Source organism: Oncorhynchus mykiss, chromosome 17 (assembly GCF_057628025.1).
Source record: "Oncorhynchus mykiss isolate SJ-2025 chromosome 17, ASM5762802v1, whole genome shotgun sequence".
NCBI lineage: Eukaryota > Metazoa > Chordata > Actinopteri > Salmoniformes > Salmonidae > Oncorhynchus > Oncorhynchus mykiss.
Window position 1 is genome coordinate 11,800,109 of NC_143038.1, and position 28,000 is coordinate 11,828,108.

Consider the following 28,000-nt stretch of genomic DNA (forward strand, 5'->3'; position numbering starts at 1 on the left):
CAACTTATATAAAATACACTACATGTTGAAAACCCTTCAAATTAGTGGATGTGGCTATTTTAGCCACACCGGTTGCTGACGGGAGTACAAAATCAGAAAAAAGCTGTACAATCTCCATAGACAAACATGGGAGTAGAATGGCCAGTACTGAAAAGCTCAGGGACTTTCAACGTGGCACTGTCATAGGATACCACTTTTCCAACAAGTCAGTTCCTCAAATTTAACCAATTCAATATTAATGCCCATGATTTTGGAATGAGATATTCAACGAGCAGGTATTCACATACTTTTGGCCATGTAATGTATCTTCTGTGAATCCATAAGGGCAGACACATTTCAAGGACTGAAAGAAAATATCCATATTTATTTTATAGTGGTTCTTGTCTTTTCTTTTTATTTCACCTTTATTAAACCAGGTAGGCCAGTTGAGAACAAGTTATCATTTATGACTGCGACCTGGCCAAGATAAAGCAAAGCAGTGTGACAAAAACAACAGAGGTACACAAACAAATGTACAGTCAATAACACAAAATAAAATGTAAATATATGTACAGTGTGTGCAAATGTAGAAGAGTAGGGAGGTAGGCAATAAATAGGCCCTAGAGGCGAAAATAACTACAATTTAGCATTAACACGGGAGTAATAGATGTTCAAGTAGAGATACTGGGGTGCAAAAGAGCAAGAGGGTAAGTAATAATATGGGGATGAGGTGCTGTTTACAGATTGGCTATGTACAGGTACAGTGATCAGTAAGCTGCTCAGACAGCTGATGCTTAAAGTTAGAAAGGAAGATATAAGACTCCAGTTTCCGAGATTTTTGCAATTCGTTCCAGTCAATGGCAGCAGAGAGCTGGAAGGAAAGGCGGCCAAGGTAAGTGTTGGCTTTGGGGATGACCAGTGCAATGTACCTGCTGGAGCGCGTGCTACAGGTGGGTGTTACTATGGTGGCCAGTGAACTGAGATAAGGCAGGGCTTTACCTATCAAAGACTTATAGATGACCTGGAGCCAGTGGGTTTGGCGACGGATAAGTAGTGAGGTCCAGCCAACGAGAGCATACAGGTCACAGTGTTGGGTGGTATATAGGGCTTTGGTGATGAAACTACACAACATACTTCATATTACTTTCTTAGCTACAGTATACATATCTCCTTGGCATACTCCATTCATGCAGCAGCATACAATACATTTTTGGACTCACCTTGTGGTGCTGTGCTCACTTGAACAGGAAGGTGGTGCGACGGTCCTTCGTGGGCAAATATTATCCACCACAGAAAGCACTGAGCTAGGCTGAAACACCTGCCTTTTGGAACTGCATTACTCAAGAAAACAAGAGACCATGTTTGTATGTGACTTTATTAAACCCAATGATAATTATATATTTGACATTGCTTGCAAACTGATGTGACACGTATTAATGCCAAAATAACAAAAACCAAAAACCCCCCCAACAACAAAAAAAGTGGGGCTCAAGCCACACCTGCCCTGAATGATGGGTTGCCACCTGTCATTAGGCCTGTAGCCTGAATTGATGCGTCCATGCATGCCTCTGTCTCGGCCACTCATCTCCGCCTTGACAAAAATGCAAGTGTTCCCCTCAAACCACAAGGAGCATATACCACCCAGTTTCCAGTCCAAATCCCCATCTCCATCCAGATACATTCAGCGTCTTGCGAATTTAAGGGAAATTATGAAACACAGAAAACAAAATAAATTAATGTCATTTTTTTTTATATTGGTACATTTTTTTGGGAGAAACCTGGCTTCCCTTGGCATCCATGAATAAACTCCACTGACTACATGTGGAGATGGGGGAGATGACATTGCAGATGAGACAGCAGCTGGCAATTATTGGGTGAACCTACAGGGACATGGGGCGTCTCATCCTGTGAAAGGCATGCTGGGAACATGAGCGAGGACAGAACACGATCTTCGGGTGTGTAATAGATGGGACTGTCGGGAAGAGAATGTAGTCCAACAGTAGCTATTCTTGTGAACCCACCATGGCTCCTCCCCAGCTCTTGTAGTTGATCGAGAAGTGATGGAGAGACTACAGAAAGATGGAGGACAGTGTTCATCCATCTGATTTGTTTAATAGACATCTGGATACAGTGTATCAGCATTGTGGCCATTTACAGATGGTTCAAAAAGATCTACGGACAGGACGTACTGGGCCAGCATCTGTAGTACAGGAATGTGGGGTGGCAGTCAGGAAACGTATTACAGATCATCTGGCGGTATATACAGCAGCGCTGATGGCCATACTGGCCTTGCGGCGGGTGGAGGAAGTCAAGCCAGACAGTAGTTATGTACTCTGATTCATGTGCTGTGTTGGAGTCTGCAGTCCTTTAGTACATGTAGCAGACAATACCGGCTTTGTGCCGTACTACAAACCCATGGTAGGGTTAGACAGATGGGTATACAGACAAGATTGACTTGGGTCCTAGCCCAAGTGTGTGTGTGAAGGGAAACAAGGCAGTTGATGTACTGGCTAAACAAGAACTTAGTCCCCTCGGGATGTTGATGTTTAGGTTTCAAATGAGCAAGGCAGAGGCAAAAAGCCTGATATGGACAGTGGTGGTGCAGAGATGGCAGGAGCAGTGGAATAAAGATACTAAGGGTAGACATGTATTCTAAGTACAGAGGAATGTCGGGAAGGGGAGGACGGCAGGAAGAGACAGAAGAGAGGGGGCTATTTTTTACAAGATTAGGGGTGGGACACAGCCGGTTAAATAAGACTTTATGGGAAAGCATCCAACAGGAAAGTATGATTATTGCCAGGAAACAGAGACAGTGGAGCTTGTACTGACATAGTGTAGGCAGTATGAGTGGGGAAGAGGCTGAGATCCAGTATGAGGGAGAAGTGGATACAGGAAATTAGTTTAAAGAGTATACTAAGTTGAACGTCATTATATAAAGTCTACATTTTTTGTCGTCTTTTTTAAGAGAAACAGGCTGACAGGTAGAATTTTGTTTCTCCCAGTCTCTGGCCCACACTCCAGTACAGTAGGCGGCGGTAATGCACCATAACGTTGGATGCCAACTGCCGATAAACCCCACAGAAGAAGATTCCCTAGGAACGGGCCGCAGAACTCGGACAAGTCATGGGACCTACGTAGACAAGTACGGTTGTCAGCACACTTTACAGCCTGGTAAGTTTGATTCCGTTGGCTACTTTACTTAAAATATAATGGTTCAGGTACATTTTATTTTAAAAACACTAAAATCATGAAGGCCTAATTGTTCACTCAAGAAAATAATGTAATAATGTCTCTTCAAAAGGGGAAACGGTAAGGTTAGATTGAAAATAAAGTAGATAATGACTATGCGCAAAAATAGTATCCTCAAAACCCAAATATTCCGTAGCTGCACCACGGAAGCAAAGATTATCAATACGTTTTGTGTTGCTAATGCATTTTGTTTCGCCAGAGTGACTCACTGAAACTAGATTACCGTTGTACCAGCAGCAGGATTTTCTCAAAATAAGAGTCTACCTGCAAAGACATGGACAGTTTTGACTATCCTTTTGTTTAACACTAGTTACGTACAACTGTTTTTCAAAGCATTGCAACCACCTTGGACAAATAACCTATTATATTTTATACCAGCATTTCATTTGAAAGTGTACACAAATACTGCTATGCTAATACAGTGTTGCTGGCCTTTTACTCCACCCATTCCATTGGCCACAATGCAATTTTTTTTAAAAATGAACCTTTATTTAACTAGGCAAGTCAGTTAAGAACAAATTCTTATTTACAGTGACTGCCTACGTGATTTGGTCTCAACTCTCCAGTATTTGAACACTAACACTGCCTACACTATATGAATTACATACTGGTTTATAGAGAACTTTGTGCTGATGTTCCCCAATTTCCTCTTTGTGCCCGATGTTCATAATCATTGTAAAGCCCTAGTTATGTTGTTTTTGTAACCTGTGTGTAATGGCTAGGTAGCTAGTCGTGCTCTCTAGTAGTGTTTCAAATCAGTGACCTCACTCCCTCAGACCTTGAAGTAGTTATTTCCCTTGCTCTGCAAGGACTGCAGCTTTTATGGAGCAATTGGAGAGGTGCGGAAGCAATACTGGTTCACTGACAGTCATTTCTGAAGATTAATCACATTATTTAGAGACTAATTTAAGGAATTAAACATCTGTCCAAAATGTTAAGGTCACTACGTTAACTAAACTCTCATTTTAATATGGTGAAGCTATTCCTGCAAAAGTTTTAATTGGACATATAGTCAAATCAGTGTAAAAGCAAGTGAGCTGGTTCTACTCTTTTTGGCCATTTTCTGGTGCTTTGTGGCAGGAAACTGAGCTGGTCAAGAACAACATGTCAACCCTGCTACTTTATGTACGGTCAACCCTGCTACTTTATGTACGGTCAACCCTGCTACTTATTTGTCACCCCAAAAAATATTTAAGGGATTGGGAAAACTCTTTAAATTAGGTTGAACATGTGTGTTTTGACATGTTGTAATTCAGCTAAGTAAACTTTTTCCCACAAAGTTGCACTACTCCCAAGGCACCTAATTGGTGGAGCTACCCCAGTATTGTGAGCATACCAATAGCTATACCAAGTGGTCTTAGGTCTTAATTTTTGTACACTTTTTTTTGCAAAACAAAGAAGAAGTTCAATGGGAGCAAATTAATCATAGTGGGCAGACCAAGCAAGGAGGTGGGCAGAGCCAAGCACGAGCTAGTGAGATCCTAAAACAAAGATATAAGCACCATGTAAATAGCAATTGATTACAATTTAATATCTTTAGAATGAGTTATCAACATTGCAATGTTTTGAACTGTGTGCTTTTATTTTGAAGGTTTCCATACAAAGGTGATGTTATCATTTCTGCTGTTGTCAGAATAGTAGTTTAAACCGAATACTTAGACAACACAGCAGCAGACGGTTGTAGTTCCATCATGGCCAACGAAATGTTTTCCCTCATGAGTCTCGAAGACGAACTGAGCTGTAGCATCTGCCTCTGTGCTTTCGACTGTCCGGTGACAATTCCATGTGGACACAACTTTTGCCAAGCGTGTCTCCTAGAAACATGGAAAGACAACTACAGCTGTCCACAATGCCGTACCCACTTCACCACCAAACCAGAGCTGAAGAAGAACACCGTTCTCAGCACTGTTGTGGAAACGTTCAAAATGAAGTCGAATAAAAGCGACCTCCCCAATGAGATGGGCGACTTAATCAAGTGGGATGCGGTCAAGTTGGAGCCCAAAGAGGTGGTTATCTTGTGCGACACCTGTATGGAAGCCAAAGCATTCAAGACCTGCCTCACCTGTATGGCGTCATTCTGCCTTGAGCACGTGAGGCCTCATCATGAGAATCCAGTGTTTGGCGCGCATCAGCTGAACGAGCCTCTGGGTGACCTGCGCGACCGTATCTGCCCCGACCACCACAAGCTGATGGAGTTCTACTGTGTCCAACATGGCCGCTGTATCTGTGGTGTCTGTCTGCAGCAGGTGCATAAAGGCTGTACCTTCTCCAACCCTGATGAACAACGGGCACTGCAAGAGGTAAGTTCACAATAGATGTTAATACACCCCATCCACGGTCAGGCACACAGTGTTGTGCCAGCCCATTGCACCCATGTAGTGCATTACAATCTCCGTCTAGAGGTCTGAACCTTTTTATGAGGGAAGGGGAATAGACCAGAGCATGTCGGTTCAATGGGAGCAAATTAATCATAGTGGGCAGACCAAGCAAGGAGGTGGGCAGAGCCAAGCATGAGCTAGTGAGATCCTATTGGCTCATTCTAGTATTTATTTGCATATTTCCGTTATGGAACGCCTACTCTGGTGTGTGTGTGTACACAATAGCTCAATTCGCCCTTGTACTCCTTAACAACGCAGTTAAGAAACTTTGGCAAAAGTTAGTCTACAAAACCCAGTCCACTCTTACAGATTCTAGTTTTGTAAATGGATAAGTGAATGTTGGCCAAAATCTACCCCTGGGCTTCCTCTAATCACCATATTTGGTAGTGAGTGGAAACTAACCAGATGCTTCACATTTATACATCTGGTAAAATACCTAGCATTCTGTTCTGTGGGGATACCTAGTAAGTTGCTTGCACAACTGAATGCGTTCAACCAAAATGTATCTTCCGCATTTAACCCAACCCATCTGAATCGGAGAGGTGAGGGTGGCTGCCTTAATTGATGTCCATGTCATCAGCACCCGGGGAGCTGTTGTTAAGGTTTAACTGCCTTGCTCAAGGGCAGATTTTTCCACCTTTCCGGCTCGGGATTTAAACCACCTTTCAGGTTACTGGCCCAGCGCTCTTAACCGCTAGGCTACATGTGTAAGGTCACAGTGATTGATCACTAATCCTGAAAGAACTAATTATCCCATCTTAAGAGTTAGAAATGTTTTTATTTGGTTGAAGATAATGTTCATTCATGTCTCATTCAGTCTGATTTGAGGGGCAAGTTGAGTCTGCTGGATGGAAAGATTGACAAGAACCAGACGGTCATCTCTCAGATGAGTGACCAGCAGAGCAAGTTGAAGGTGAGCGATCACTTTTTAAACAAAGGACTCAAGAAATTGTCTTAACTACCGTATTCAGTATATAAAGCAGTTTGAAACCTTTGAGCACCTGGAAAAACTAAATATTGAATACCTACAGGAAGAGCAGTGTGAGATGCTATGAGAGATATCAATTTGAGAACTCCTTGTACTTTGTGTCCACCTCCTCCAGGACTCTGCAGCCAGCAGGAAGAGAGCGCTAGAGGATGACTACCGCCAAATCCGGGAGCTGCTGGACCGTGACGAGCGTGAGGCTCTGAACACTGTGGACCGCGAGCAGGAGAGCGGTCAGACCAAACTCCAGAACCTCATAAAGAAGTTCAACCAGAACATTGTGAAGCTTAGCGCAGCAAAAGATGGCGTCAACAGCCTGCTCAGTCAGACTCAGACCGTGGCTTTCCTACAGGTGAGTCCAGTGTAGCGAAGGTGGCTTCGGTGAACTGCTCTCACTCACGTGATGAGCAACCTTACCTGAAATCAGAAGACTTGCGTCAGCTCCCGGCCTTAGCTCAGTGGGCTAACAGTCTTGAAATTCCGATAATGACTATAATGCATCTTATTGTTGGTTTTTTACCTTTCCTTTGGGACAGGCCTCAGTTGACATGCCGGCAGTGGTGGCCTTTGACCCCTATACCCCAAAGGTGAACCTGGACTCTAAGGCCGTGGCAGCCTGGCATGCCTACTCTGCAGTCCTGAGGGAGCATCTCACACATGTACTGAAACAGCCTGTAGAGACCAGACTGCAGATACTCAAACCAGGTGTGTATACAAGTGTATAAAACATGCTTATGGGCGGCATTTGTATGATGCCTTGTGATATTTAATTCCAAAACTTTGCATGGACATGTTTGACAATGGTGATTTTTATATTGGAGAGCAATAAGGGATCAAACAATGAGTCCAATCAATCAATAATTCACAATCCAACATCGTATCCCTCAAATTGGTTACCAATTTGGTGGTTTGAGGTGTTAGTTTTCCAGATTCCAAGCATTATACTTAGGTCATCTAAGTGAAATAGTCACCACTTGCCGGCCTCCACCCAGTACCCTGCCCTGAACTGGGCGCTCACCCATTTTCCCATGTGTATCAAGAATGGTCCACCACCCAAAGGACATCCAGCCAACTTGAAACAACAACTGTGGGAAGCATCAGCGTTAACATGCGCCTGCATCCCTGTGGAATGCTTGACACCTTGTAGAGTGGGGATGACATCAAATCTTTCTCCATACCGGCAGGCAGCAGGTAGCCTAGTGGTTAGAGCTTTGGACTTGTAACCTAAAGGTTGCAAGATCGAATCCTAGAGCTGACAAGGTACAAATATGTTGTTCTGCCTCTGTTCCTAATAATTTGTTCTTAACTGACTTGCCTAGTTTAAAAATAAAATGCTCACTCTCCCGCCAATTCATACATATTCATTGATTTCATGGTGTGAATTGTTTGTCAATCTTTATGAAATCCCTGCTATATATCAATAGTAAATGTAGGCTAGTGTTAATCATTTGCCATTTCCCCATTAATCCAGACTGTTTGGTTATGGTCATTTCCGTTTATTCAATGTGTTAATAGGCATAGCGTTCTCATTCTCGTAGTGTACAGGTTGTTTGGAGAACTCAAACTGTCGAATGTTGATCATACAATGTAACCAGCTACATTTCCTAATCTAATGTTTTGCTTCTAGTTAATCTAGCATTTTACCAGAGAATTTCAGTTCGTGAATTCTCATCCGAGTGGAGAAGTGCAACTGAAGCACAAAACTTGTCTGATGCAGAGCAGAAGCCACAACTATCTCCTTGACAAATCATATGCTAATCAAGCACAACGAAACTCGGAGTTGGACAAGCAGCAGCAGAAATCTCGCATTATATATTTTGCCACTGCAAAACGCAGCTGTGACTTCACCAGAGCAGAGCAGGTAAAAGCGTCTGCATGCTTCCCAACCGAAACACTTCGGTAGAGTTCGTGCATATTATTGACGTTTTGGTGAGGTTTTTTTTCGGCTGTTCGGAGGCAAGCCGAAATTCGGAGCGAAGTCACGACCTTTCGTCTGTGATTGGTCAGCAATATTGATTCTAAAATAAAGTATGTTATTCAACTCGTTCATGCACGTTAGTTTGTAAAATTGCACAACTAAAATCGTCAGCAAAAACGTCTTGAGTTATCGTCGATTTAATTCTGACTATTGAGGAAGTGTATACAGGCTGAGGCGTCTCAATGGGCAAACGGTACTATTGACGCATTTTTCTCGTTTTTCAAGCAAGGTATGCGGGAGTATGCGAGCACACGCTTGGTTAGGGTAGCCAGGTTTGGCTAGGCGCCAGCCGAACTGAAGCATGCTGACACCTTAACAGAGCCCATAGTTTCATTAATGATTCTCAAATAGCAATCTAGGAATTAGAATGTGTCTAATGGTTATGATAAATTATTCATGGTTGCGCGCTGTTTGACATATAGATAAATGCACACATTGTCAAATGTGTTTTTAATAATTATAATTTTCTCATTAGAGCCCTGAAATTATGCGAGTACTCTTAAAAAAACTGTCAAACTGTCAAATGCCCATCCCTATTGTAGAGGCCATGCCCCGACGAATTGAGGCTGTTCTGAGTGCGAGTGCAACTCAATATTAGGAAAGTGTTCATGTTTTTATTGTATTGTTATAACTGCACTGCTGGAGCTAAGAAAACAAGCCTTTCCCTACACCCACAATAGCATATGCTAAATATGTGTAAATGACCAATAAATGTTGATTTCTTCCCAACAGCTGAGAGGTTTGCTCCTCTGCTGCCAAACTTCTATGAAATGGGTGAGTGCCATTATGCACTCCTCTTTATAACTACATAACTCCTGCTGGCATACAGTAACAGTTGTAACTTTTCAGAAACATATGGCTTTTGTATGGCTAAATTGTACAGCCATAATAATTAGTGAAATCAGTAATAGACTCGTTGTGGTGGTCACTCATAGCGTAATTACAACCGTGGGCACTGTATTTACTTTGATACAGCGTGACACTCTAAGTGTCATCTGGTCTTTGTTTCAGGAGGCATGCCACCACAAGGTCATCCGAGAGTGCCTAGATCCCACAGCCCAGGAGCTCCCCTCAGGGCAAACCAGAAGAAGCCTCCACAAGATTCAAACCGAGAGAGAAGTAGGCTATTACAAGATGGGTCGTTGTGGCCTTGTAGCCTGATAAAGATTCCCTTTTTAGTGTGTTTTTAGGTACATTTTTACCAAGACACTACATTGAACCATTCAACAAACATAGAATACGATACACCGACTAGGTTTTTCCCGTTTCCTTATCAGACCAGACAAAAACAGGACAAATACAGCTCATTTTTGTCAGTCAGAAACACCTGTGACATGAATGGTTCAAAAACAAGATAGCAGATTGTTTTACTGTCAGTAAAGACTTACTGCCAATTCTACCACTATTTACACCTCTAAAGGGTCAACTATGACCCTCAGTTACTTTTTTGATCCTACACGTCTCAACCATTTCTCCCTTTCAGAGTCGGACAAGAAACGAGATCACAAGGAATGGAAAGAACATAAGGCTGACAGTGAGAACTGATTTTTCAGTGTTTTTCTGTGTGTTTACTTCAATAACTGCCAAGCTCAGATAACAGGTGTGCTGTGCATTGCATGTTTCAAGTAACATCACAAGTTAAAATGTTATTAGTTTATGATCTAGTTTAACAGGCTTATGGCTATTCAGTCTGTTCTGCAAACCTTAGTTGGAGAGAGTGCTTAAAGGGATATTTCGACATTGTCAAATAAGCCAATTTTGGCTAGATGCTCCCATAGACTTCCAGTCATTGCACTACTACTAGTTAGCAATCGCATCAGAAACTAACTTCAACTTCCTTCAAACTGCACACAGAGGCACAAATGGTTTCAATGAGTTCATCGGACTCTAGGTAAGAAAAAACATTTTTAAAAAGGGGCTTAATTGTCAAAAAGTCTATCCCTGTAACCTACACAGTGCAACTAACCTGAGTTTATTAAGCGCAGATATCGACTGCCGCTCAAGCATGCTTTTGGGGCACAGTCGACAGCGCGCTGGACTTCGGGCCAGAAGGTCGAGGGTTCGAGACCTGCTCTGTGCCTGTTTCATTACATTGATGTCAGAAGTGGTCGGACCTTGCATCCTCGACAATGCCATGGGCTTGGCCAGTGAGCGCGTTCCTACAAGACGTAGAGTCGGAAGCTAGCACGAGGGCGCGTTCTTTGAAAGGAGGAAGTAGTGCAACGACCCTGGGTTTATAAGCGCGGATATCTACTCTGCCGCTCGAGTATGCTTTTGGGGCACAGTCGATATCGCGCTGGACTTCGGGCTAGAAGGTCGAGGGTTCGAGGCCTGCTCCCTGCCTGTTTCATTAGGGCAGCAGCTGACTCATACAATATTGTGTAAAATAACTGCCTGCCATCATTGGATATGAAAATATATTGTAAATTAATTGTTTGTCTTCCATCAGAAAATTCCCAAAAGCCACCTAATGCTCCCAGAGAGTCCGCCACTCCTGTTCCACACACACCAAGGGACCACCCCAGAGGACAATCAGCAGAACCCAGGAACAGGGAGGACCCAGGTAAATGTTGCTTAAAATTATATTCTCTGCTCATGCAGCCGAATACCATAAATGAGCCTCCAATGACAAATTTGAATGCAATTCTGGATACTTGTCACAACTGGGGGGTAATTCTAGCAAGATGGTTTAACATATTTAGGATTCCCTGAACATGTCCAGTTTCTCTTAACCAGATGAGTCTGATTTCTTGGTTCCAGAACGTCTGCTTCTCGTTTAAGTAATTGTGCTAAGCGAATTGCAGATTGGTTGATCCGACAACTGGCGCGTGCACGCAACATTCAAAAAGGGCCTCATGTCGATGACCGAAATAAACTACAGCTATGGAGTCAAGACAGCCCAATATGTCACAAGTCCAGAACAAGAAACTATTGTAACATACAATGAATATGTTCATATATTTACCAAAATTGTAATAGAGGCGCGGGTGCAAATGCCAGAGAGGGTGCAGGGCAGATAGTTGCGGACCGAGTAAATGCTTAAGTGAAATGGCACAATTCCAATACCTTAATAGGCCTAGCTTACACACATGGGTGACTAGTAATGATGCCTTCACTTCAGAGAGCACTGTTATTGCAACACTGGTGATATTCATGTCAAGGCTATGGCCTATGTCACAATTGCAATGGTAGGCCCATTCCATAGCCTATGTAGGATGAACAATAATTTGAGTGCTTTTCACGACAACGGTGTGTTTGTTCTAAGTCGTAACGCCAATGATGTTTGCAAAATCTGCGCTCTTTTAATTAGGCTATTTATCATGTTGCTTAGGTTTATTCATTTGACATTAGCAAAGCGTCGCAGCCTACTGTACCTGCCGTTCTGTAAAAGACCTTGATTATACAGCTTGATGGGCAGGGAATGCAACAAAGACAACAAAAAATCTCTAATGCAAGGCATACTCTTCTTACGGCTCTACGCACAGTTGCTTTGCCAAATCGTTTGTACAGGAAACTTCCAGTGGCCAAAATATTGCTAAGTAATGCAGAGTTTGTAGGCCTATAGCAGTAAAGGCAAAACCACGTTGGATTACATTGGCTATGTACAGGTTGAGTAAGTTTTATTTATCCGTTATTTTACCAGGTAAGTTGACTGAGAACACGTACTCATTTGCAGCAACGACCTGGGGAATAGTTACAGGGGAGAGGAGGGGGATGAATGAGCCAATTGTAAACAGGATTATTAGGTGACCGTGATGGTTTGAGGGCCAGATTGGGAATTTAGCCAGATCACCAGGGTTAACACCCCTACTCTTACGATAAGTGCCATGGGATCTTTAATGACCTCAGAGAGTCAGGACACCCGTTTAACGTCCCATCCGAAAAATGGCACCCTACACAGGGCAGTATACCTAATCACTAACCTGGGGCATTGGGATATTTTTTTTAGACCAGAGGAAAGAGTGCCTCCTACTGGCCCTCCAACACCACTTCCAGCAGCATCTGGTCTCCCATCCAGGATCAACCCTGCTTAGCTTCAGAAGCAAGCCAGCAGTGGTATGCTGCTGGCAAAAGTTGGCCAGATATGAATGATTGTGCAGAAAAACGATAACGTTCCAAAAGATAATCTTCTGAATGATTTAAAGGATAGTTGAGGTCCAATTATTTGTTCCCTTTGTAATGCACGGCAAACAATGAAGGCTCTGATGTCAATTGGATTTTCCGCAAAGGGACCGGCCATAGCCGACGAACAACAATCTTATTGGCTGAGAAACCCCGTCTTTATTCACCAGAACAGGCTAAGGTAAAGTTAACCTGCTACCTAAGAGGTTTTCTTCCGAGCATTCGTTGCTATGGTTGATCAGGCTATAGGTCGAGCTTTCTTTCTGGAACTGGAAATGTGCTCAAATTCTAGTTTGACAGATCTCGCCAACTCACTAATCTGGCTTTCTGGAATACCCCTCTGGTAAGTCACCTATACGCTATACTAAACTAATGGCATGGTATTTTTCTTACAGGACAAGCAAGTGTTCCCCCAAGTATCACGTCTGCAGCAAAACGAAATGACCTTCTACGATGTAAGTTCACAAGTGTTACGAACCCACGTAGAAAACCGACTCTGGCTCGATCTAGGGAAGCTAGGAGGTTTGCCAGAAGATACTGACCCTACCGTTACACTTGTTTGCACTGGGGGTCAGAACTCAATCGTGGTTACGTTAAGACACCGTGGAGCCGGTGTGAGATATGGGATGGAAAACATACCTCGATGCAGGAATGGGATATGCCACTGTGCTCCAAATTGTACTTTTCATCCACACTGCTCCATCGTAATCTTCTGGCAAGCTGCAAGTCTGTAACCTCAGTGTGCGTTCAACATAAGTCAACAGGGTGTTGTAAGTGTCTCTAGGGGAAACGGCTCATGTTGGTTATTGATGTTCATATGATGACAAGTATAACAATATACAAAAAGGCATGCCAAACAAAAGAGATTCAAACACTCAACAGGAAATCCCCATTGGCTTGGGATGCTGCTCTTGATCAGCTTCTAAGATTGTTACAGTAATTGCCACTGAATCACTCACACCTGTGAGCAATTACTCAACCCTTAACCCTGCTGGTAGTCCTAGCAGCTGCTGCCAGCAGTGGAGAGATGTCTGTAGTGGAAATAGACTGTCTGTGGTCTAACCACTTATCTACCTGTATTCCTAACACTAGCTTGAAAACAAGTACAGCATTCTGAAGGAATGTGTGCATGGGTGTGTTTGTGAGAGAGAATCTTACCTCCTGTCTCTCCCTCACCAGATGGCACCGTTCTCACCCTTGACCCCAAAACGGCCCACAAGCGCATCTCCCTGACAGAGAACATGACCATGGCCTCTGTGTCAGACGAGCCCACCCATTACCCCGATGGCCCCGCCCGCTTCTCTGTCTGCAGCCAGGTGCTCACTTCCAAGGGCTTCTCCCGTGGCCGTCACTACTGGGAGGTTAAGATGAGCAGCAACAACTTCACCGGCATCGGCCTGGCCTACAACAGCATTGACCGGAAGGGTCCGGCTAGCCGGCTGGGGCGTAACGCCCAGTCCTGGTGCGTGGAGTGGTTCAACGTCAAGCTGTCGGCCTGGCACGCCAGCAGTGAGACTGTACTGCAGAACCCGAATCCGATCCGCGTCGGCGTGCTTTTGGATTGTGAGGAGGGAACGGCCACTTTCTATAACGTTCAGGACCGGGCATACCCTTTCCATACGTTTGTGTTCCAGTTCGCGGAGGCAGTGTACCCGGCATTCTGGCTCTTCTCCAGCGGCTCGTCTGTTAGCCTGTGCAAGCTGCAGTCTTAAGAAGTTGACACAACACACACACACACACATTGTTCTCCCTCACAAACAATTATAATGTACAGTGCCTTGCGAAAGTATTCGGCCCCCTTGAACTTTGCGACCTTTTGCCACATTTCAGGCTTCAAACATAAAGATATAAAACTATTTTTTTGTGAAGAATCAACAACAAGTGGGACACAATCATGAAGTGGAGCGACATTTATTGGATATTTCAAACTTTTTTAACAAATCAAAAACTGAAAAATTGGGCGTGCAAAATTATTCAGCCCCCTTAAGTTAATACTTTGTAGCGCCACCTTTTGCTGCGATTACAGCTGTAAGTCGCTTGGGGTATGTCTCTATCAGTTTTGCACATCGAGAGACTGAATTTTTTTCCCATTCCTCCTTGCAAAACAGCTCGAGCTCAGTGAGGTTGGATGGAGAGCATTTGTGAACAGCAGTTTTCAGTTCTTTCCACAGATTCTCGATTGGATTCAGGTCTGGACTTTGACTTGGCCATTCTAACACCTGGATATGTTTATTTTTGAACCATTCCATTGTAGATTTTGCTTTATGTTTTGGATCATTGTCTTGTTGGAAGACAAATCTCCGTCCCAGTCTCAGGTCTTTTGCAGACTCCATCAGGTTTTCTTCCAGAATGGTCCTGTATTTGGCTCCATCCATCTTCCCATCAATTTTAACCATCTTCCCTGTCCCTGCTGAAGAAAAGCAGGCCCAAACCATGATGCTGCCACCACCATGTTTGACAGTGGGGATGGTGTGTTCAGGGTGATGAGCTGTGTTGCTTTTACGCCAAACATAACGTCTTGCATTGTTGCCAAAAAGTTCAATTTTGGTTTCATCTGACCAGAGCACCTTCTTCCACATGTTTGGTGTGTCTCCCAGGTGGCTTGTGGCAAACTTTAAACAACACTTTTTATGGATATCTTTAAGAAATGGCTTTCTTCTTGCCACTCTTCCTCTGAGACTATCACAGTGCAGGTGCATTTATACGGAGACTTGATTACACACAGGTGGATTGTATTTATCATCATTAGTAATTTAGGTCAACATTGGATCATTCAGAGATCCTCACTGAACTTCTGGAGAGTTTTCTGCACTGAAAGTAAAGGGGCTGAATAATTTTGCACGCCCAATTTTTCAGTTTTTGATTTGTTAAAAAAGTTTGAAATATCCAATAAATGTCGTTCCACTTCATGATTGTGTCCCACTTGTTTTATATAATAGTTTTATTAATAGTTTTATATCTTTATGTTTGAAGCCTGAAATGTGGCAAAAGGTCGCAAAGTTCAAGGGGGCCGAATACTTTCGCAAGGCACTGTACAGCATCTGGGTCAATAAATGACTTAATCATACTGATATTGGGAACTTATATTGGAAATGTACCTTAAAGGTTATTATTTGGTTGTAGTCACTGGCTTTAGTAATAATGCAGTGTAGGTAATCCTTTTGGACTTTGGTCTCTTGTAACTACAGCAACCTCCTAAACAGGCAGCATTTGTTAATCAGTATCTAATGAAAACTAAGCACTTCCATACAGGTAAAGAAACATTACAAATTATTATACATGTCTTGATCAGCCAGTTTATTTACAGATACATTTAAGTGGTCTGCGGGTAGCTGTTTACAGCCTGTTTTATCAGAGCTTATGATCTCTTGGTGTGGGTCTTGGTAGTACACAATAATCACATGTAAAATACACAAAAGAACATGAATAAACATGTCTAACATGTATGTTATCTACTGTATATGAACAGTACAACACCGTTCAGAAGGCCATGTACTGGCACACATGCAATGCTTTTGCTGGTGTCAGGCATTCCGCATTAGGGAATATCATATTCAATAACACCACTGAATATAGAAGCAATGAATAGAGCTGAAAAGCATCCACAATAGGCTTGATACCCCCCCAAAGAAAAAGTGGGTATCGTTCACTGTTTTCTTGATCTAATACATTTCCGCTAGTGTTTCACACAGAGCCTGTAAGTGAAGGGGGTTTCCGCATGGTGCAGTGTGCTGAAAGCACTTCCTGACACTGCTACTACAGGCTTGATAGAACCTAGCCTGGTTGCCAGATCTGCATTTGGTTAAGAATTACAGTGAACAAGGCAGAGGATTTGGTTGATCTGGCAACCAGGCTAGATAGACCCAGCCTGGCCCATAAGAACAAGCAGAGGTCATTTAGACCCTGTGAACAGACGTATTTCCAAATCTGGGTTTTGTAAATAGTGATGATTTAGGGCTGGTGTTTTGCCTGTCCATGTGACCAGACAAAGGAAAAACTCTGGGTCCAAGTTATAGCTAATGTAGCTATAGCCCATACCTAGGGCCTTCTCATGTAGAAGGGTACAAATGTCTGTTGGTGTTAGTTTGGACATCTGTGTCTGTGGGTGTCACATTGTCTGTGATGTGACTGCATGCTTCTCATAATGTCTGTATTGTTGATTGGATCTTTTCCATTTATGGATATATAGCCATCGCTACGATCGGAGAGCAAGTTGAGAATAGCACGTGATAGATTAATTTTACTTTGCAAAGCCCAATGCCAAATGAACAGTTGGTGTAATTGCCTTCTCCCTCTATAGAATTGATTCTGTTTGTGTATAAGGGGTTTAATCTTGTTAAAGACAACTTGATAATGTCCCCCCCTTATGATGTACTATTATATGCAATCTGTGCTAATATATTCCTATATTCCTGTTTGTGGCTTATTTGTTCCTCATATCTACACACACATAGCTATATATATATATATATATATATTTGGTAATCATATTACTTCAAATTGCTCAGGAGTAGACTTATTGCAAGTGCACGGGAAGGAAAAGTACTGATATTGCTTTCATATTATATACTTGCAAAACTAACAATGAAATAATATGTACTTATTAGAAAACAATGAAATATGTACTTATTAGAAAACAATGAAATTCATAATACATATGAAAATATTTATTATGGGTGTTTTCAAATTCTAATTTACATTGCTTATTACATTCAGTGAAATGATCAGTTTCAACATCTTCAGTAGCAAATTCAGTACAGCCAATTATTTTCATATTTGTCTCATGTTTGTCTCAGGTTTTTAATTGCTATTAAGTGATTGTTTGCTTACAATTATTTTATCCATCTCTCTATCCATCTTTTCTTTTTAAATGGCCAGGAAGAAGATGGTACATTTCGTACCATAAGATGGAGACAAAATGGAGTCGTATGCCTTCCATTCATCAATAAAGTGCTGTTATGACTAACTGGTTTCTTTGACACTTTCCACAGCAATCTTGTGCATTTATGTACAGTGGTTTGACTGAAAAAACTAAATGTGTAGCTAAATATATTTCCAAATATACTGTTCCTCATGGTACACTGTAAATTTCACTCACAACTTTACAGGAAAATGTATCAGCAAGACTATCACATGGTCTCCTTCCATTGTTAAGTGTAGACATAATGACGTGAACATAAACTACCAAGACTAAGATGATCCGTTACCATTCCATATCTGAAGACAATCGAGTTGAGAACAATCGGTGGCATACAGTACATGCTCTCCTCCAGCAATGCAGTTACATTTCTATAAAACCTTACAGCCAATAGAGTACCACAGTATGAGTCATAATACCCATAAAACCTAGCGGTCAAATCCCATGGGGGATTTTTTAGAAACACTTAAAATAAGGGTTGTGTTCTGTGTGGGCTTACCCTGGCGTGATGTTTTGATAACCATGTAATCAGGAAACACAGCCCTTAAGTGTTTTTAAAATAGGAAAAATGAATAGTGGAAAAACAATTGGAACCATTTACCTGTTTGACCACTAGGTTTTATGAGTATTATGACACCTCCAGTGTGGGGCTCTATACCCCTTAACCTCAACTCTGGACTTAAGCCAGTTCAACTGCATTTTTTCATTCTTTCCCTCTAATCAGGGACTGATTTAAACCTGGAACACCAGGTGTGTGCAATTCATTATCAGGTAGAACAGAAAACCAGCAGGCTCCGGCCCTCGTAGGGTAAGAGTTGAGTACCCCTGCTCTATACTGTTTGAAATAACATTTCTGTCCACAGTTAAGATGCTCAGACTTGTTTCTAGAACATTCAGGTTTGTTGTAAACACAGTAGAAGCGCAGATACATATAAAATGGGTGTCAAGCAACAAGACGATTACCCAACAGCTTAACACACACAAAGGGAATGTAAGCACTTGTATATCACAAGCATTGGCATTATATTAATAACTATGGACCTCCGAAGCTTTAGATGAACATTGACAATCCTCCCGTTATACAGTTGATGCCAATAGTTGGCTTAAGAACCAAGACTTTTAGGAGACGTTCCAGGTCATATTGCTTGCAGTCACGCTGCACAGATGATTAGGAGTGCTGATCTAGGATCACTTTTCCCTTATAGATCACAATGAATAAGATTATGTGGACAGGGTAACCTGGTGGAACCATTCTGCTTTACTGCAAGTGATTTGAAATAGAATGGCGAACGCAGAGATCAAACTGGTTCCACAAACCGAGGGACCTGCAGAAGTGCTTAGGGGCAAGTGCGCAGTGTGATTGCATAACAGACAACCTGGAACGCCACCTATAACTTTATATTATGGCTGTAACAAACCTTCTGATATCTCAACTTTGACCTCACTAAAATGACAAAACAGCATTATTCCTGAATGACATTCCTGAAATCATTAAAACATTGTGGTAACAAACATTACGACAGTCGACACACCATAGAAATAGAATGGCTAGATGCTAATCTATTTCTATGTGACAGACATAGGGTGTCACCTAGCAGTTTGTCTAGTGATACGCAGCATGAAGACAAAGTGTTTGAAATAAACAATCTTTCCATAGTAGACAACAAACAAAATAGATACGGACAGAGTAATATCATAACTATACTTCTGAACACTTTGAGCAGTCGGTTTTGAGGGACGGTACAATTCTAACTACGTCCTACGGAGTAATTCCTACAGTGCAACAACGAAGTGCCCACACAAAGAGAGGTCTAATCAAGAAAAGGACAAAATATTGCAAAAAAAATAAAATAAAAAGTAGAAGTGCATCAGACTGAGTGGATTATTGTGGTAGACATTTTGTCTCCAAAAATGACAAGGTCGAAATGATAAAACCTGTGAATAAATCCTTTAGAAGCATCGAATATTTCACTAGGAATGGTTAACTAGGAGACCTAAAAAAAACTAATTTTAAGAAATATAGTCAAGTAACATTTTCTTAAGACTTAGTAACCACTAGTGTCTGTCCAATACAGCACATTGGGGATTTGGCCAACATGGCAATAACAGTGCATCATCATGAAATAAGAATAAACAAAACAAACGTCCAGTGATTGACTTACTAATATAAATATATATTCTATCATAGGAGTCGGAGTGTCGAGGTCAATGCTTCCTCTTGAGTCAGGGACACACGGGGTCCATGTTGGGAAACACTGCCAAACTATTCAAACTATAGAACTGTTATAACTATAAAACAAGGGATCAGTGCAAATATACAGCCCATCATCCACTGAAACATCTCCTTCCTTCCTTCCCTCCTTTACCCCGAGGCGGGAATATGCCTGAGCTCTGGCTTATATCATCATCTGGGGAGTGTGCAAGCATGGCATTATGTCATCAGCATTTACTACAACGAACAAAGGAGGGGTATGGATGAAACATTGAGGTGGTGGAACTTGGGGGCTCAGGCACGAGCAGAGGCGGGACCTGCTGGCTTGGGAGAGTCATGGGGGGCGGAGCTCTCAGCCTCGGAGGTGCTGGATTCGTCGTCGTCGTCCGTCTGCTCGGCGCTGTGGTACAGCATGAAGGCCTGGGTCTTGTGGGTGATGGTGATGGTGCACGGGCCCTGGGCCCACGGCTCCCCGTCCACCTGCATGGGCATCCGGGACGTCTTCAGCACCAGCTACAGAGAGATAGGAAGGGAGAGGTGGTAAGAGAGATGGGCGGAGAAAAGCGAAGGAGGAAAGAGAAGGTTCATTTTTTTTTTAAACTGGAAGAGCTGAACAGTGATGAGCACAGTAAAAACATATTTTAAGTACATTGACATTTACTGAACATGAACTAACCTAACTTTTAAAAGACAAAACTAGCAAATGACCCAGATACTTATAAAAGATAGCCATTCAAACTGGTACCGTATCTATTCAGCTAAGGTCAAAATGACAGAACCAGGAAGGAAACACAGAATACACAAATGTGTCAGGTACACCACTGCTGTCCTCTCACACTGTGGAGATAAACAGCAGGTGGTGGTGATGGTGCTGTAACCTCACCCGGACTGTGTGGGCCTGGCCCAGCCGCACCGGGTTGGCCATCTTGACTTGGATCTGAGCACAGTGGAAGGAGCCAAACACACCCACCACCTCGAGCAGCCCGTCATCCAGCCTGGGGTAGAGGACAGGAGGGGGAAAAAAAACACTTAGAAAACGACACCGTCAAAAAGCGTTATAGAGCATTCATATAGGCTTCATAAGGCCTAGGATACATGCTTCACAAATCACATGACATTAGCTTATGAATGATTTCTGAAGCATCTCTAAAAGGTCTTAATATAGAGTATACAGTGGGGCAAAAAAGTATTTAGTCAGCCACCAATTGTGCAAGTTCTCCAGCTTAAAAAGATGAGGCCTGTAATTTTCATCCTAGGTACACTTCAACTATGACAGACAAAATGAAAAAATAAATCCAGAAAATCACATTGTAGGATTTTTAATGAATTTATTTGCAAATTATGGTGGAAAAGAAGTATTTGGTCAATAACAAAAGTTTCTCAATACTTTGTTATCTACCCTTTGTTGACAATGACAGAGGTCAAACGTTCAAAAGTCTTCACAAGGTTCACACACTGTTGCTGGTATTTTGGCCCATTCCTCCATTCAGATCTCCTCTAGAGCAGTGATGTTTTGGGGCTGTTGGTGGGCAACATGGACTTTCAACTCCCTCCAAAGATTTTCTATGGGGTTGAGATCTGGAGACTGGCTTGGCCACTCCAGGACCTTGAAATGCTTCTTACAAAGCCACTCCTTCGTTGCCCGGGCGGTGTGTTTTGGATCATTGTCATGCTGAAAGACCCAGCCATGTTTTATCTTCAATACCCTTGCTGATGGTAGGCTTTGTTACTTTGGTCCCAGCTCTCTGCAGGTCATTCACTAGGTCCCCCCGTGTGGTTCTGGAATTTTTGCTCACCGTTCTTGTGATCATTTTGACCCCACGGGGTGAGATCTTGTGTGGAGCCCCAGATCGAGGGAGATTATCAGTGGTCTTGTATGTCTTCCATTTCCTAATAATTGCTCCCACAGTCGATTTCTTCAAACCAAGCTGCGTACCTATTGCAGATTCAGTCTTCCCAGCCTGGTGCAGGTCTACAATTTAGTTTTGTTTTGTTTCTGGTGTCCTTTGACAGCTCTTTGGTCTTGGCCATAGTGGCGTTTGGAGTGTGACTGTTTGAGGTTGTGGACAGGTGTCTTTTATACTGATAACAAGTTCAAACAGGTGCCATTAATACAGGTACTGAGTGGAGGACAGAGGAGCCTCTTAAAGAAGACGTTACAGGTCTGTGAGAACCAGAAATCTTGCTTGTTTGTAGGTGACCAAATACTTATTTTCCACCATAATTTGCAAATAAATGCATAAAAAATCCTACAATGTGATTTTCTGGATTTTTTTTCTCATTTTGTCTGTCATAGTTGAAGTGTACCTAGGATGAAAATTACAGGCCTCTCATCTTTTTAAGTGGGAGAACTTGCACAATTGGTGGCTGACTAAATACTTTTTTGCCCCACTGTATGAAGGCTTCACAAAAAAGGACAATGTGATCTTGAGTTATGCTTTCAGTGATAATACACAAACAACTTAATGGACATCGTCTGTCTGATGGTAGGGCTTTCGAAGCCTTGATTGTCTCCATTTCTGTATTGTCTAAAGTCCTGTGTGAGCCAGTGGTGCTCACCGCGTAGGGGGGTAGGGCTCGTCCCCCATGCCCTCCCACAGACGACAGCCTCCGCCCCAGTAGCCGATGTTACACACGATGATGCCCTCCAGACTGGGCAGGGCCACTCTCTCTCCATCCAACTCCAACTGTGGGAGCGCACACACAATATTACTAAATGATATGAGTATCCGCTAGTTCAAGGAGGCATCCAAAGATTATACAGCGCACAAAGAATGCTCGAGTTCATTTGAAGTTCGTGACATTTGCCAAGGCAACGGAACATTCTATTAAATTCTTCCGAGGCATAGAGGTGAAAGACTGCACAATAGACATGAGAGTCGTTCCATGAGGCCACTGTGTGTGTCTGCCTGTGTGTTGTTTGTGTGTGTCTTTGTGCACACCTTACCTCAATCCTCTTATCCAGGTCTTTGCATTCTTGAACTAAACAATCTTTGGTGCCATACATGAAATATACAGCCTAGAAGGAAAGGCAACAGTTTGACCGTTAAAAAAGGGGAAAGTAATATGGACAAAGGACACGCGTTATCAAAAGCAGGTCATGTTTGAACTAATTCAAATATTTATTACATTTTCACCCAAATAACCACTCCTAGACTATTCTGAATCGGCCATTTATAGAACAACTAACCACATAATTAATATTCAGTAAGTAAAAGCAGTTCCAAATGCATTTGACTAGGAGAGAAAAGTAGCATTAAAGAACTCTTTCCAAATTGATGTGTCGACCATTACACTCAAGCAACCACCCTGGAAATGTCCTCTCACACTGTATGTAAATTCAACCACGTGAAGACATTTGCATACGTTTGTGAATATTTTCAGATGCGTCTTCGGGCCCACTGACCTTGTTGATGATGCGGCTGGAGAAGAAGGAGGGGGTCTTCTCACGGTGGGTGTGGAAGTTGAGCGCCATCAGGGCATCCGGGCCCACTGAGAAATAGTTATTCATGGACAGGACCTGATGAGAATAGCACACACACGAGTTAGGAGGTCCTTTAGTGAGCAAATCAAGAGTATAAACAGTGAATAAATCAATCACGTAGGCTATTCCAGTAAGCAGGATCATTAAGTTAACCAGCTAACGTTGATAAACAACCATTTAACTTGTTTTTCTGGTTCATTAAAAACGCTAAATATGTATATTGGTTGTTGTTTGTCAAGTCAATTATACCTCGTCAATTTTAAATCCTTCATAAAAATAAGTTACTTCAAGCCATTTTGGACAGTTAGCTGGCTTACTCATTGATACAGCATTCTGGAACAGCCCCATGATTGCAATGGATCACTTGGTTGCAGCATGGTTCTGGCAGAGGCAACACCAGAGTTACAGGTGTGACTCCTGTACGGGCCACACACTGAATACAGTACGTGTTGCTGAATTATATCAAAATGCAGGGCAAATGGACAAGATCAAAAGAGGCTAGCTAGAGGAGGGTGAAATGCAACTCACCTTTGGCTTACGAAAGTAGAGCCCCTTTGAGGCTACCTGAACTTTCCACCTGTTAGGACATGTGGAGATAGAAATGTCATACTGGATCATTTACAACCATGCTACAACACAAATGGAACTAGGGATATTGAGCTTTGCAGCATAAGCACAGAAGGCTACGTTACATGAGCTTTGTAGCATTGGCACAGGAGGCTACATGACTTGAACTTTGTAGCATTAGCACAGCAGGCTACATGACTTGAACTTTGTAGCATTAGCACAGCAGGCTACATGACTTAAGCTTTGTAGCATTAGCACAGCAGTCTGCATTGCTTCCTCTGGCTCTCCACTGACCTGTCCATCTTGACCACCTCTGCTTCGAGGACGTTCCGGAGCACCTGCTCCACAGGGATCTCCCCGGCGTAGCCCGACCCCCAGCCCAGGGAGTTGGACAGATCGTTCCCTGTACCCAGGGGCAGGATCATCACCCTGGGGATGAACTGATCTTGGCCCTGGAGACCAATACACACATGTGAAACAGACATCATGGTGCTGCTAACATATCTTCCTCTGCTGTCCCTGTTCCCATACCGGGATCAAACCAGTGATCCTATTTCGCCTCTTATGGCCTATTTATTGCCTTACCTCCCTACATTTGCACACACTGTACATAGATTTTTCTATTGTGTTATTGACTGTAGGTTTGTTTATGTGTAACTCTGTGTTGTTTTTGTCACACTGCTTGGCTTTATCTTGGCCAGGCTTCAGTTGTAAATGAAAACGTGTTCTCAACTGGTCTACCTGGTTAAATAAAGGTAAATAAAAATGTTTTAAAAATCCTCTGCTCACAAACACACGTGACCGCCCTCCTTCACAACGTACCAACCGTTTGAGCTATCAAAAAATATCGAATGTGATAGCTCCATCGGAAACATCTCAAGCTAGCTGAAAATGTTCAAACAGGCACGCCATCTACAGACGTCTTATTCAATAATAACCAAACAACAACAGTAGGTACAGCAATGTTAGTTGCAACAGCAATTACGACAGCCTGGCATAGAGCTGCACGACTCTCATCTGCTCCTGCCACTGTCATGTTACACACACACAGCTTTACCTTGAGCTTCATGGTGTCGATGGCATCCAGCACCCAGCCCACGGTTCCGTCCCCCCCACACACCAGCACCCTAACACTGCCTGGAGGCAGCAGGGTGCACAGCTGCAGAGCCTTGGAGGGAGGCAGCTCTGACAGGTCAAACACCTGAGAGAGGAGGGGAGGAGAAAGGAAAGGAGAGAGGAAAGGAGAGGAGACGAGTAGAGGAGAGAGGAAAGTAGACGAGAGAGGAAAGGAGAGGATAGCAGACAGAAAATGTATGATATGGGAGGAAACAAAGTGGAAAAGGTGGACGGGAGGGGAGGGAGATGTATATGTATCCCACCATCACCGCGCCACCTCCACAATCACTTTAACTCAAAAGATCGCCTACTGTGCACCAGTTCAATTGGACCTAGACATCTTAATAATTCCATAATATGCTCCTACAGGATGCTACACAGAGGACTGACTGACCTGGACAGGGTTGAGGATGGTGCGGAACTCTCCAAGCAGAGCCTCCCCCATGTTGTTCCCACTGCGAGTGTTGGCCAGGACCAGCACTGGAGTCCAGCTGCTTCCACAGGCAGACGCCAGCTAGACACACAGTTAAATTTGTTTAATTTAACCTTTATTTAACTAGGCAAGTCAGTTAAGAACAAATTCTTATTTACAATGACGGCCTACAGGGGAACAGTGGGTTAACTGCCTTGTTCAGGGGCAGAACGACAGATTTTTTTTTTACCTTGTTAGCTCAGGGATTCAATCCAGCAACCTTTCAGTTAAAATTGAAAAGTAAACGAAACCTGTTTCAAACCACAGCCCAGTCTTCTAACCTGACTCAAGAGGGACTGGTAGTTGCTAGTAATGCAACCAAACAATCGGTCCCGATCCACCATTTGGGCCACCATAACCCCAGACACCGACCCCTCCCTGGGTGTGACCTCTGACCTTGCTGTACTCATCGGGATGCCTGCGGCGGAGCTTGTTGACGTGGTGGAGGTAGTGAGGGGGGATGATGAGGCTGCGGAACTCGCCCAGCTCACAGCGCTCCCCGTCCGACAGGCTGGCCTTGCAGTCATCGTGCACCATTGTCTGACACCACACACACCTGCCAAGGGACAAACACACACCCATCAGTGGATCAAGCACAATTTTTGTGGCGCTCACTGTAATGTCAAGGCAAAAGGTGGACAGAGAGCTGGTTAAGAATTGTACACATGAAAGGAAAAGGACATGATATTAATTCCTGTCAATTTGTAAATAAAGCAATTTCAGCTTCCCCATGATTGAAACATTACAAATAACACCCTGCATCTTTGGTGCCAAAACCAGACAAATGTTAACGCCTTCGCATCCTGCTGGGCTTCACTTTGATTAATGTGGCAGACATTTATTCACACACAAACGACAGCCTAGAAGCAAAATAATATTACCTAAAGTCACACAGCTTCGGTTGGTTCCCACATTGCTCCTTGCAGACCACACAGACACTGCAGAGAGGGACGTTTCCCCGGACCCAGCGGTGCTCTAGTGTCCCATCCGCTTGGGACGGAGCCATAATCTCTTTGCAAACAAGGCTCCGGTCGGCCCGACGCAGGCATGTCTCGTCGGCGCACACTCCGCAGCAGTCGCAGAATGCCCCTTGTAGAATGTGTTGTTGGCATACACAGCAGTAGGTGGGCTTGTTGAACAGGTCGGTGCAGTGCCAGCCGTGCTTGCTCTTGCGGAAGAAGTCTTTCATGTGTATTTTCCGTTTGGAGCGTTGGACACTGCACCACAATGTAATGATCACGGGCACTACGACAGCGAGAGATGTCCAAAACAGGAGTGTCCACTCTTCCCGTGACGATTGGTCACGGTTTCCCTCGTCCCCCTCCATTGACATCCGAGGAAGAGTGGTTGGTATTAACGTGAATAAACTAATCAAATCATAGAATATCACGAGAATTCATATAAACATTGTGCGCAAGGCGCGCGCATCATGGTGTCCATGCAATAGCTACGAGAAAATGACAACCTTCTCGTGTAGCGAAATAACGCACAAAACAAGGCTCGAGCGAGATTGTAAACAATGACTGCCGTGATTTTTTTTGTGTGCAAAAGACTTAGCTAGACGACGACCACCGACATTTGAATGATTAGCTTACTGTTATTGTTATCAGAAGCTATGCTAGATATAGTTACTGGGCACCTGATGTGCTCCTCACCTCTCCAGCAATGACTACATTAAAAGCTAGTAATCAATCGTCTGTAAAAAATAAACGTTTTTAAAAACATCGAAACGCATGCACAAGCATTTATAATATTAAAGGTTGCATTGAAGTGACAGCTTCATTACTATATCAATAACACGACTAAACAATAGATTCGTCGATAAAACATATGTCCAATCGCAAACAGTTGCCTTCCCACCTAATGGCAGTATTCAAGCGCGTCAAAACCGTGTTGTATCATGGGTACATTTTGACTGACTGATCTGCAAATAATAATGAGCAGTGATTTACATAGAGATAGATATAGGACTCATCTTTGTATCTGTGCAATTATAGCGTCTGTAACAACATGGGTAGCGCCATTGAGGCTATCTCCATTTTGAAGTAATCTATTTTCTTCTTCCCGATTGGCTGATCCCTACCGATGACCCGGTTGGACAAAACTCCAAAAGGGTCACTAGGAGGGATAAGCCAATTAAGTCCCACCCACTTGACCACATTAAAATAGTGGAATCCCTCAATGGCGCTGCACATGCTAATAGCTCTTTGGCCACTAGAGGCCTCTATCATTCTCTATGGTTATTTATGATGCAATGTGATTTGTAAATTAGTCAGTTTCGAGTCATCTTTAAAGCGGGCTGCAATGTCGAACGCGCCGATTATTAATAGTGTCGGTCGTTTTAATTGGCCAATATGCTAACGTAACCATGGCGTACGTTTTTACGTGGTGCTCAGCTGACTCTGGCAACTGAATAACATATCAAAAACAGTTTGTTGAGGGGAAAGATTTAGAGATGTTTTTTTATTTATTTTTTATTTGGAGCTTTTAGTTCAGTATATTAAAAAAGTATTACTAACATTTGCCTTAAAGGCATCAAG

At 43.0% G+C, this 28,000-nt stretch overlaps 2 protein-coding genes and 1 long non-coding RNA gene across 5 annotated transcripts; 1 reads left to right on the top strand and 2 right to left on the bottom strand.

Annotated features, from left to right (window-relative positions):
- Positions 1-2,767: 2,767 nt before the first annotated feature.
- On the top strand, positions 2,768-17,657 carry LOC110493686 (E3 ubiquitin/ISG15 ligase TRIM25). 2 transcript variants are annotated; one of them, XM_021568096.3, is made up of 11 exons: positions 2,768-3,150; positions 4,820-5,528; positions 6,424-6,519; positions 6,710-6,943; positions 7,128-7,296; positions 9,302-9,343; positions 9,581-9,688; positions 10,053-10,103; positions 11,019-11,132; positions 13,087-13,146; positions 13,871-17,657. In XM_021568096.3, exons 2-11 carry the CDS (start codon positions 4,920-4,922, stop codon positions 14,401-14,403), a joined length of 2,016 nt encoding a protein of 671 aa, XP_021423771.2. In that variant the 5' UTR covers positions 2,768-3,150; positions 4,820-4,919; the 3' UTR covers positions 14,404-17,657. The 2 variants fall into 2 exon arrangements, with proteins under 2 accessions (XP_021423771.2, XP_021423772.2); XM_021568097.3 differs by having other exon boundaries at positions 2,778-3,150; positions 9,584-9,688.
- Positions 3,696-3,934, bottom strand: LOC149975729 (uncharacterized). Its single transcript, XR_016487744.1, has 2 exons — positions 3,815-3,934; positions 3,696-3,767 (listed from the first exon to the last, which is right to left on the bottom strand). It is a non-coding gene; the product is annotated as an uncharacterized LOC149975729 (long non-coding RNA).
- On the bottom strand, positions 17,344-27,568 carry LOC110493687 (diacylglycerol kinase epsilon). 2 transcript variants are annotated; one of them, XM_021568098.3, is made up of 11 exons: positions 26,342-27,568; positions 25,857-26,016; positions 25,383-25,502; positions 24,930-25,073; positions 24,167-24,324; positions 23,834-23,882; positions 23,228-23,341; positions 22,769-22,840; positions 22,381-22,508; positions 20,705-20,816; positions 17,344-20,334 (listed from the first exon to the last, which is right to left on the bottom strand). In XM_021568098.3, the coding sequence occupies exons 1-11, from the start codon at positions 26,791-26,793 to the stop codon at positions 20,116-20,118; spliced, it is 1,728 nt and encodes a 575-aa protein (XP_021423773.2). In that variant the 5' UTR covers positions 26,794-27,568; the 3' UTR covers positions 17,344-20,115. The 2 variants fall into 2 exon arrangements, 1 of the variants encoding a protein (XP_021423773.2); XR_016487743.1 differs by lacking the exon at positions 23,834-23,882.
- Between the last annotated feature and the right edge of the window lie 432 nt (positions 27,569-28,000).

Excerpts from the sequence above, each read along its gene's own strand:
- LOC110493686 (XM_021568096.3), top strand. The coding sequence starts at position 4,920 with ATGGCCAACGAAATGTTTTCCCTCATGAGTCTCGAAGACGAACTGAGC. Across the intron at positions 5,529-6,423 it reads AACAACGGGCACTGCAAGAG|TCTGATTTGAGGGGCAAGTT; the intron begins GTAAGTTCACAA and ends TGTCTCATTCAG. Across the intron at positions 11,133-13,086 it reads CAGGAACAGGGAGGACCCAG|GACAAGCAAGTGTTCCCCCA; the intron begins GTAAATGTTGCT and ends TTTTTCTTACAG.
- LOC110493687 (XM_021568098.3), bottom strand. The coding sequence starts at position 26,793 with ATGTCAATGGAGGGGGACGAGGGAAACCGTGACCAATCGTCACGGGAA. Across the intron at positions 26,017-26,341 it reads CCGAAGCTGTGTGACTTTAG|GTGTGTGTGGTGTCAGACAA; the intron begins GTAATATTATTT and ends GTCCCTTGGCAG. Across the intron at positions 23,342-23,833 it reads TCTACTTTCGTAAGCCAAAG|GTCCTGTCCATGAATAACTA; the intron begins GTGAGTTGCATT and ends TATTCTCATCAG.